Source organism: Vulpes vulpes, chromosome 3 (genome assembly GCF_048418805.1).
Source record: "Vulpes vulpes isolate BD-2025 chromosome 3, VulVul3, whole genome shotgun sequence".
NCBI lineage: Eukaryota > Metazoa > Chordata > Mammalia > Carnivora > Canidae > Vulpes > Vulpes vulpes.
The window spans coordinates 138232855-138244210 of record NC_132782.1 but is presented as its reverse complement, the minus strand read 5'-3'; the positions used below and the strand labels follow the sequence as shown (position 1 = coordinate 138244210).

General features: G+C 35.8%; 1 protein-coding gene across 6 annotated transcripts in view; it reads left to right on the top strand.

Moving 5' to 3' along the window:
• The window catches only part of SPATA1 (spermatogenesis associated 1), a 51038-nt gene that overhangs the window by 4481 nt on the left and 35201 nt on the right, over window positions 1–11356 (top strand). For all 6 annotated transcript variants that reach the window (XR_012000791.1, XR_012000795.1, XR_012000793.1 and 3 more), the window contains exon 2: window positions 5327–5488. Coding sequence is in view for 1 of the 6 variants with exons in the window: in XM_072754725.1 (XP_072610826.1) it covers window positions 5387–5488 (102 nt within the window). In the remaining 5 variants the exon portion in view is untranslated. The remainder of the gene's footprint in view (window positions 1–5326; window positions 5489–11356) is intronic.

Below are 11356 nucleotides of genomic sequence, written 5' to 3'. Positions count from 1 at the left end.
TGTTATCTTAATATCTTTTTCTACTACATAATAAGTGTATAGAAACACAACAGATTTCTGTTTATTCATTTTATATCCTGAAACTTTACTGAATTCATTTATCAGTTCTAGTACTTTTTAGTGGAGTCTTTATGGTTTTTTATGTATAGTATCCTGTTATCTGTGTATAATGACAGTTTAAGTTCTTCCTTACCAATTTGGATGCCTTTTATTTCTTTTTCTTGTCTAATTGCTGCAGCCTAAACTTCTAGTGCTATGTTGAATAAAAGTGAAAACGTGCATCTGTGTCTTGTTACTGAGCTTAGAGGAAAAGCTCTTAGAAGAAAAACTTTCACCATTGAGTATGATGTTAGCTGTGGCTTTTTCATTAGTGGTCTTATTATGTTGAGGTTCTCTCTAAACCTGTCATGTTGAGAGGTTTTATCAAGAATGGATGTTGTACTTTCTTAAATTCTTTTTATGCATCTATCAAAATGATTATATGGTTTTTATACTTTATTAATGTGACTTATCATGTTGATTGATTTGTGACTATTGGACCATCCTTGTATCCCTGGAATAAATCCTATTTGATCATGGTGAATTATTTATTTTAATGTTGAAATTGATTTGCTGATATTTGTAGAGAATTTTTGCATCTATGTGCATCAGGGACATAGGATTATGGTTTTCTTTTTTTTTTTTTTTTTGTAATGTCTTTGCCTGGTTTTAGTATCAGAGTAATGCTGGGCTGGTAGAATGAATTTGGAAGTTTTCCTTCCTCTTCTGTTTTTTGAAAAAGTTTGAGAAGAGCAGATAATAACTGTTCTTTAAATATTTGGTAAATTCACCTGTGAATATGCCTAGCGTCCTGACTTTTGTTTGTTAGGAACTCTTTGATTACAGATTGAATTTTGTTTGGTAATCCATCTGTTCAGATTTTTTTCTTTCTTATTCAATCTTGGAAGATTGTATGTTTCTATGAATTTATTTCTTCTAGGTTCAATTTGTTGGCCTATAATTTCTCATAGTAGTCTTTTTATAATCCTTTGTATTTCTGTGATGAAGTTTGTTACTTCTCTTTCATTTCTGTTATTATTAAGTCCTCCCCCCTTTTTTTTTCTTGATGATTCTGGCTAAAGGTTTATTAATTTTGTTTATCTTTTCAATGGCTCACTCTTAGTTTCACTGAGTTTTATTTTAGCTTCTATTTCACTTATTTCCACTCTGATATGATTTCCTTTCTCTCCCAGTTCCTTTAGGTGTAAGATTAGGTTGTTTATTTGAGATTATTCTTGTTTCTTGCAGTAGACCTGTAACACTGTAAAATTCCCTCTGAGAACTGCTTTTGATGTGTTCCAAAGATGTTTAGCTATTGTGTTCCTATTTTCATTTGTCTCCTTTTTTTTTTTTTTTTATTTCCTATTTGATTTCCTTATTGACTTACTGGTTGTTTAGTAACATGTTTTCAAATCTTCACATGATTGTATTTTTTTCATGTTTTTAAATTTTTTTCTTGTAATTGATTTCTAGTTTCATACTATTGTGATCGGAAAAGATGCTTGATTTTACTTCAGTCTTAAATTTATTGAGATTTGTTTTGTGGCCTAATGTGATCAATCCTAGAGAATGTTCTATGTGCACTTGAAGAGAATGTCTATCCTACTGTTTTTGGAGAGAATGTTCTATATATCTGTTAAGTTCATCTGGTCTGATGTCATTCAGAACCAGTTTCCTTGTTGGTTTTCTGTCTGGATGATCTATCTATTGATATAAGTGGGATGTTAAAGCCCCTTATTATTATCATATTACTTTCAATTTCTCCCTTTATGTCTGTTCATTTTTGTTTTATGTATTCAGGTGCTCCTATCTTGGTACATAAATATTACAATTATTATATCCTTTTCATGGATTGATCACTTTATCATTACATAATGCTCTTCTTTGTCTTTTCTTACAGGCTTTGTTTAAAGTTTGTTTTGTCTAAGTATTGCTACCCCAGCTTTTTTATTCCACTTCCATTTGCATGAATATATTTTTCTATTCCTTTACAGGTAGTCTGTTTATGTCTTTAGGTCTGAAGTGAGTTTCCTGTAGGCAGCTTATAGATGGGTCTTGTTTTTTTTTTTAATCCATTTAGTCATGCTATATCTTTCATTTGGAGCATGTAGTCCGTTTACATTTAAAGTTATTATCAATAGGTACATACTTCAATTTTGTTCATTGTTTTCTGGTTGTTTTTATTGTTCTTCTATATTCTTTTGCTTTCTTCTCTTGCAGTTTATGACTTTCTTTAATATTATCCTTTGTCTTTATATTTGTATATCAGTTACAGGTTTTTGGTTTTGAATACATTCTAAATGTAAGTTTGAATACATTCTAAAAGGATTATATTTTTACTCTTTACCCCTTCAAATTTTCTGTATATGATATCATATTTTAGATGTTTTTATTTTGTGAGTTCCTTAACTACTTTTTGAGATATAATTGATTTTATCACTTTTGATGAACCTTCATCATGGTTTATAAGTGAATGATCAACTACCTTTACTATATGTTTGCTTTTACCAGTGAAATGATTTATTTTTCATAATGTTTTTCTAGTTCTGGCCTTTTCCATTTAAAGAAGTCTCTTTCACTCTTCTTGTAAGGCCAGGCTAATGGTAATGAACTCCTTTAACTTTTGTTTGTCTAGAAGACTCTTTATCTTTCCTTCAATTGTGAATGGTAACTTTGCTCCTACAATATCTTTGGTTGTAGTTTTTTTTCCTTTCAGTATTTTGAAGATATCATGCCATTCTCTTCTGGCTTGCAAAGTTACTGCTAAAAAAAATCAGGTGATTCTTTAGCCTTATTTTCCTTGTATGTAATTAGTTGTTTTTATGTTGTTACTTTTGAAATTCTCTCAGTCTTTAGTTTTTGACATTTTAGCTATCATGAGGCTTGGTGTGGACCTTTTTGTGTTTATCTTATTTGCAGTTCTCTCTGTGCTTCCTGTACCTAGATGTCTTCCTTACCTAGGTTGAGGAAATTTTCAGCTATTACTTATTCAAATAAGTTTTCTGCCCCTTTTTCTTTCCTCCTTCTGGGACTTCTACAATGCAAATGTTAGTAAGTCTGATATAGTCTCAGAGTTCCTTTAAGATTTCCTCATTTTAAAAATTCTTTTCTCTTTTTGCTGTTCAGCATGGGTACTTTTCATTACCCTGTCTTCCAGATCACTGATCCATTCTTCTGCATCCCTTAATCTGCTATTGCTTTCCTCTAGTGTATTTTTCATTTCAGTTATTCTTCAACTCTGGTTGGTCCTTTTTTATATCTTTATCTCTTTCTTGAAATTCTCACTGAGTATATCCATTTGTATCTGTGGTCCCGTGAGCATCCTTATGACCATTACCTTGAACTCTCTCAGGTAGATTGCTTATCTTCATTTTATTTAGTTCTTTTTCTGACTTTGTCTTCATTTAGACAAATATTCCTTTCATTTAGACCATATTCCTTTGACTCCTTGTTTTCTTTCAATTCTGTGTTTGTTGCTGTGAAACAGCAACCTTACCCAGCCTTGAAGGAATGGTGTTGTATAAGAACCTTCCTTGTGTAGACTGCATGTGCCTGGTGGCTTTGACTGGCTGTCTGGAGCTGGAGTGAGAAACAAACTGGGAGTTTTATAGCACTCTGCATCAGGGCCACCCTGGTGGGATAGCTAGTGCTAAAGCAGGCATGAACTGGCAGTTCCTTGGGTTCTTGGCACCAGGTCATTTTTAAGCTTGTTTTTTTTTTTAGTTCTTCTACTCAGTCCCAAAATCATTTTGAAAAAATACCAAGAAATAGGTGGTTCTCTTTATAGAATAGTTAGAGCTGGGATCCCTGGGTGGCGCAGCGGTTTGGCACCTGCCTTTGGCCCAGGGCACAATCCTGGAGACCCGGGATCGAATCCCACGTCGGGCTCCCGGTGCATGGAGCCTGCTTCTCCCTCTGCCTATGTCTCTCCCTCTCTCTCTCTCTCTCTCTCTCTGTGACTATCATAAATAAATAAAAATTTTAAAAAAAGCGGGGCTTGGTTGATGTCTTAAGTTTGCTTAATTAAAAATTTGTTCTAAATGAAAATGTCGTTTTTAATGCATCTGCAGAAATTTAAAATCCCAGCTTCCCAATTTGTGTGCCCATATACTGTAATTCTTACAGCTTTTTGGAACGAATTCTTGTGTAATAAGGATATTACCATGTATGTATCCGAGTTCTGTTTTACTTGGGTTCATAATATAGGCTAATATTAGTACAATGGCAGGAAGACTTTGGATAGGTATAGAAGTGGAAGTAACTAAATGATTTTTTAAAAAATATTGTAATTTAGTGTTTGAGGTGTTAAGATGACAAATTACATTTTTTAAATTATTGTAAGACATTTATATAGAAGTAACATGAAACTAACTTGATATAAAAGATGTTATGGGATGCCTGGGTGACTCAATCAGTTATGTGTCTGACTCTTGATTTTGGCTCAGGTCATGCTTTCATGGTCATGAGATTGATCCCCATGTTGCACTCCAAGCTGTGTGGCGAATCATGCTTAAGATTCTCTCTCCTCCTTCTCTGCCTCTCCTGACTTGTACTCTCTAAAAAAATAATAGAAATTAAATTTTTTTTGTCCCAGGATATAATTTTTAAATTTTTATACCATTAGAACAATTAGTGAACTCTGGTGTGATTTCATAAAACTGTAACCAGTACCAAATCTCAGAAATTTTACATTTTGTTTGATTTGTTCACTAATTTAACATAAATCAAGATGGAATAATGGTTTGAAATCTTGGAAAGCGTTCTGTTGTGGTATTGATATTTTTTTTTGTATCCTTAAGGATTGTCTTTCTTGTAAATTGTCCTAAATCTTCTGAGAAAAATACAGGAAGCAACATATAAACATAGCTTAAAATACTTAAAGACTGGCATTTTCATCTGGGATAATTGTTCACATTTACAGTTGAGGTATCTAAGCCCAAGAAGAAGTATATGTAAAACGATTTCCATCATACAGCCATTTGTACAAATTCAATCTTTTCACTTCCAGAAGCATAGTTCTACTATATGTAAAATACCATATATATATTTAACTTTATTTTTCAACCTTGAGAAAATTGTTTAGAATACTAAAGTATGCCCTGATTACAAGTCTATCATAATTAGCACTGTATTTAATTATATAGGATATATGTTCTTTTTATTGCAATCATCAGTCCTACTTACTAATTAGGTATCTTTTTGAATTACTATAATACGAGTGTATACATTCCTAAGTTTTCATTTTTTGGTCTATTTTAAAGCTTTTTGTGTTTTTCTTTTCACCCAGAAATGAGTGGAATGCTATATAAAGTAAAAAATCGATTATAACTTTATAAATACTACTTAGATGAAGAAAGATAAAAAACCCCACAAAATTCCAACTGATGATCGCCCCATTCAGACATTGGTGAATATGTCCCTCAGTCCAAACCGACCTTCCTCATCAGAGGTAAGAAAATCTTTTAAACTAAAATATAAGAAAGACTTGTTTAACATTGCTTCTGATAAGTTTCAAGAAAGAAAAAATACGGATTATATAGAGTATTAGATACTAACTCCACTGTGTATCTGGTTGTCTGATTATAGTTATTTTATTACAGTTCTTTTATCTCTGGCTCATTTCCTCTAAGTACTCTGATTTTTTAAAAAATTTTTATTTATTTATGATAGTCACAGAGAGAGAGAGAGGCAGAGACACAGGCAGATGGAGAAGCAGGCTCCAAGCAGGAGCCCGACGTGGGATTCGATCCCGGGTCTCCAGGATCGCGCCCTGGGCCAAAGACAGGCGCTAAACCACTGCACCACTCAGGGATCCCTAAGTACTCTGATATACTGGAATTCCCAGTGCACTGATCCTATCACTTTTTTTTTTTTTTAATTCTTCACCTTGTCATGCCCTGCATAGCGTAAATACCACAAAGCACTCTTGATTACTGTTTTGCTCACACTTTTGACTCTTTGTTCCTCTCTCATTTCATCGTATTGCTTGGCAAAACAAAACCCCTGGTTTATCGGATCCTTCACCAATGCTATACCTATGCCTATAATGGAACATGGCTGAAAAAAAAAAAAAGCAACAACAACAACATGAAAACTGTTCTCACTTTAAATTCATGACCATGAATCTCAACTAGAACCTTTTGCTGGTACGCAGTCAGACTACTTTCCGCTTACTCACTTTTCTACTGTTCTAGAGAACTATTTCATACCCTCAGTACCTTCTCTCCATTTTCTATTTAAACCAGCTATAGGGGATCCCTGGGTGGCGCAGCGGTTTGGCGCCTGCCTTTGGCCCAGGGCGCGATCCTGGAGGCCTGGGATCGAGTCCCACGTCGGGCTCCGGGTGCATGGAGCCTGCTTCTCCCTCTGCCTGTGTCTCTGCCTCTCTCTCTCTCTCTCTGTATGACTATCATAAATAAATAATAATAATAAAAAAAATTTAAACCAGCTATAATCATTTTCACTCCACTGCAGCATCAAAACTGCTCTTGTGAAATTCATCTCTACATTACTAAATATGTTGTTTAAAAAATAAATAAATAAATAAATAAATAAATAAATAAATAAATAAATAAGTTGTTTAATTCTTATCCCACATATTCTGATCTATCTGTGCAAAACAGTTGACACTATTGATCACTTTTCTTTGGCATAATTACTTCATTTGACTTTTAGCATACACAATCTTGGCCTTCCTCCTACTTTCCTTGTTCATTTTCAGTCTTTTTTGCTAGGTTTTCTTCTTCTTGATCTCTTAATATTGGAGAATTTCAGGGGCCAGCTCTTTGTTCTCTTCTCTATCTGCATTCATTCCTTGATGATCTCAGTATAATGGCTTTAAATACCAACTTTATGATAAGGATTCCCAAATTTATATCCCTAATCAAGTCCTCTTTCCTAAACTGCAGATTCATATTTTCAACTGCTTTCTTGATATCTCCACTTGGATGGCCAGTAGACATCTTAAAAATCTTTTCCCCTTCCCCTAAACATTTTCTACCTGTGACTTTTTCTATCTCAGGTGATAACAAATCCATCCTTTGAGGATCTGAGAACAAATGCCTTGGAGTCGTACTTCTTTCTCAAACTTCACTTCTAATGTCCTGACTTTAACTTCAAATTATGTAAAAAATCTGACCACTTTCCATCATCTCTACTACTAGTACATTGGAGTGAGCTACCATTATCTCACACTTTAATTATTTACATAGCTTCATAACAGTTACCGTTTTCTTGTCCCTTAGAACCTGTTTCTATTATCCCTTTAATAGTTATTAAATATAGCAGAATTTTCAAGTAGAACATTATATGTATCCTAATGTGAAGGAATATGAAATACAGGGCACCATTTATAAAGTATTCTTGCCCCCAGGTGACTAATTTGTATCAATTGAAGGCCATACAGTTAACTCTTTACAAGCGATAGAGGTCTTCATTTCAAGAATGCTTGTGAAATGAGGTTGGCTGGGAAGATGGAATAGGAGGACCCTAAGCTCACCTCATTCCATGGATACAGCTAGGGTAACATTCATCTCAGTATAAATAACCCAGAAAATGACTGAAAAAGACTGGCCGATAATCTCTGTAACTAAAGATAGGGAAGAGGCCACATTGAAGGAGTTAGGAAGGGCAAAGACATGATCTGAGAGCAAAATGGACCATGGTCATCTTGGGGCCTTCAGTGGGCAGAGAACCAGTGGTGTGGAGAAGGATGGAAAACAGATTTTCACACGGGGAGCCCACAAACAAGGAGGACGAATGCCTGTAATATCTGCCTTTATAAATGCAAGGGGCTGAATTTCTTGAGTTCTTAAACCAACAGTACTTAAAACCTAGAACTTTAAAAATCAGAGGGCTCTGCTTTAGGAAAGCACAGAGGGTGGTAGAAAGTCGAGCCCCTGCCCATAAAGAGCTCACAAAATAGCCCACGCAGATACAAGGTAGAACCAGTGGTTTGAAAAATGCTGGGGGTAGATGAGAGGAAGTGTGATTTGCTCATCTAAGAGCATAACCCAGAGACACAGCAATCACTAGGAGACCCCTCCAAGAACAAAGTAGCTAGTAGGTGCCATTTCCGTTTCCCATGCCCCAGAATAAATACTGACCACTTCTAGGAACCCATGTGGTGCCTACAGTTGTTACCTGACGTGCTTGCACCAAGCCCTGCCCCCTCGTCCTTTGGCAGATCAGCCCTTCCCAGTCCAGCTCGCCTCAGTCCTGATGCTACAGGTTCCATCCCTAGAAGACTGGTGCAAACCCTGCCAACACCAAATCTGCTGACCCGTGCATTTTGCAGGACCTCACTTTTGACAGTACTAGGGGTAGGTCTTGTTTTACAAGCTGATGGCCACACACTTTCTTTAAGTGTACCCCACTCGGGGATCCTGAATGGCTCACCGGTTTAGTGCCTACCTTCAGCCCAGGCATGATCCTGGAGTCCTGGGATCGAGTCCCGCATCAGGCTCCCTGGATGGAGCCTGCTTCTCCCTCTGCCTGTGTCTCTGCTTCTCTCTCTCTCTCCCTCTCTCTCTCATGAATAAATAATAAAATAAAATCTTAAAAAAAAATAAACATACTCCATTCCTGCTGGAGACAAAAATGATACAATAGGCAAAGAGAGCCTCTGTAGACAACAGAACCGAAGGAAAAAGAAGCCAAGACTCAATAGCAGAGCACATGCAACACACATAGGAGACACTTCTTGGAGCGCCAGGCCCTGAGGAACAGGGGACGCTGTCCTGAAGGGCACTGTAAGACCTCTTTTTCATTAGGCTATTATTGTTAAGAGCAAGAGAAGTAGCTGCCTTTTCTAACACAGAGAAACAGAAACAGACAAAATTAGAGAAATCCCTCCCAAATAAAAGAACGGGACCAAACCACTGTAAGAGACCAAAGGGAAACATATAAGTAATATGCCTGATAGAAAATTTAAAGTAATGATCATAAACATACTCCCTGGACTTGAGAAAAGAGTGGAGGACATCAGTGAGACCCTTAACAAAGAGATTTTTTTAAAAAAGAACCAATCGGAGATGAAAAATACAGTAAATAAAATTTAAAATACATTTAATGGAATAAATGCCAGGCGAGATGAAGCAAAGGAAGAAATTAATTACCTGGAAGACAAGTAAGGAAAGTAACCATTCTCAGAAGAAGAGAAGAAATAAAAAAATTACATAGAAACAAAATGAACAAAGGTCTGAAATCTTTCAGCTACAGCAAAAGTGGTTGTAAGAGGGAAGTTTATAGTAATACAGCCCTACCTTAAGCAAGAAAAATCTCAATCTAACCTTACACCTAAAGGGGCTAGAAAAAGAAAAAACTCCAACCCAGCAAAGAAAGGAAATAGTAAAGATTCAAATAGAATTAAATAGAACAATAGATTGAGAAATCAGGAACTGTTTCTTTGAAAAAGATCAACAAAGTCAATAAATCTTTAGCAAGACTCATTAAAAAAGAGAGAGAAGACCCAAATAAAATCACTAATGAAAAAGAAATAACACCACAGAAATACAAACAATTGTAACAGAATATTATGAAAACCTTTATGCCAACAAATTGGAAAACTTAAAAAATATGGATAAATTCCTAGAAACAATCTACCAAGCTAAAGCATGAAGAAATGGAAAATTTGACTAGACCAATTACTAGCAATGAAATTAAATCAGTAGTCAAAAAAGCCTCCCCAAAAAACAAAAATTCAGGACAAGATGGCTTCACAGGCAAATTCTACCAAACATTTAAAGAGTTATTACCTATTCTCAAACTATTCCAAAAAAATACAAGAGGAAGGAAAACTTCCAAATCCATTCTATGAAGCCAGTATCAACCTGATACCAAAACCAGATAAAGACACTCCAAAAAAGAACTACAGGCCTATATCTCTCATGAATATAGAAGCAAAAAAATCAACAAAATATTAGCAAACCAAATCCAACAGTACATTTAGAAATGCATACACCACAATCAAGTGGGATTTGTTCCTGGGATGCAAGGATAATTCAGTATTCATGAAACAATAAATGTGATATGTCACATCAATAAAAGGATAACCGTTTCAATAGATGCAGAAAAAGCATTTGATAAAGTATAGCATCCATTCATGATAAAACCTCTGCAAAGTAAATCTAGAGGGAACATACGTCAATAGAATAGAGGCCTTATATGAAGAACTCCTAACCAACATGATACTCAATGGTGAAAACCTGAGAGCTTTTCCCCCAGGGTCAGGAATAAGATAAGGAAGTCCACTCTTAACCACTTTTATTCAGCATAGTACTAGAAGTGCTAGCCATAGTAATTAGACAACATAAAGAAATAAAAGGCGGGATCCCTGGGTGGCGCAGCGGTTTGGCGCCTGCCTTTGGCCCAGGGCGCGATCCTGGAGACCCGGGATCGAATCCCACGTCGGGCTCCCGGTGCATGGAGCCTGCTTCTCCCTCTGCCTGTGTCTCTGCCTCTCTCTCTCTCTCTGTGACTATCATAAATAAATAAAAATTAAAAAAAAAAATAAAAATAAAAGGCATCCAGATTGGTGGAAGGAAGGAAGAGTAAAATTTTCACTGTTTGCAGATGACATACTATATATAGAAAACCCTAAAGACTCCACCAGAAGACTACTAGAACTCATAAATGAATTCAGTAAAGTCACAGAATACAAAAGTAATGTATAGAAATGTGTTGCATTCCTGGGATGCCTGGGTGGCTCAGTGGTTGAACATCTGCCTTTGGCTCAGGGTGTGATCCCAGGGTCTTGAGATCAAATCCACATCAGGTTTCCCGCAGGGAGCTTGCTTCTACCTCTGCCTATGTCTCTGCCTCTCTCTCTCTCTCTCTCTCTCTCTCTCTCTCTCTCTCTCTCTCTCTTTCTCTCTCTCTGTGCCTCTCATGAATAAATAAGATCTTTAAAAAAATTCTGTTGCATTCTTATACACTAATAATGAAGCAGCAGAAAGTGAAATTAAGAAAATAATCCCATTTACAATTGCACCAAAACCAATAAAATATCTAGGAATAAACTTATGAAAGACCTGTATTTTGGAAACCATAAAACACTGATGGAAGAAATTCAAGACAATGCAAAGCCATTCCATGCTCATGGGTTAAAGAGCGAATATTGTTAAAATGTTTATACTACCCAAAGCAATCTACAGATTTAATGTAATCCCCATCGAAATACTAACAATTTTTCACAGAACTAAAACAATCCTAAAATTCGTATGGAACCACAAAAGACCATGAAGCCAAAGCAATCTTGAAAAACAAAACACTGGAGGAATCACAATTCCAGATTTCAAGTCATATGACAAAGCAGTAG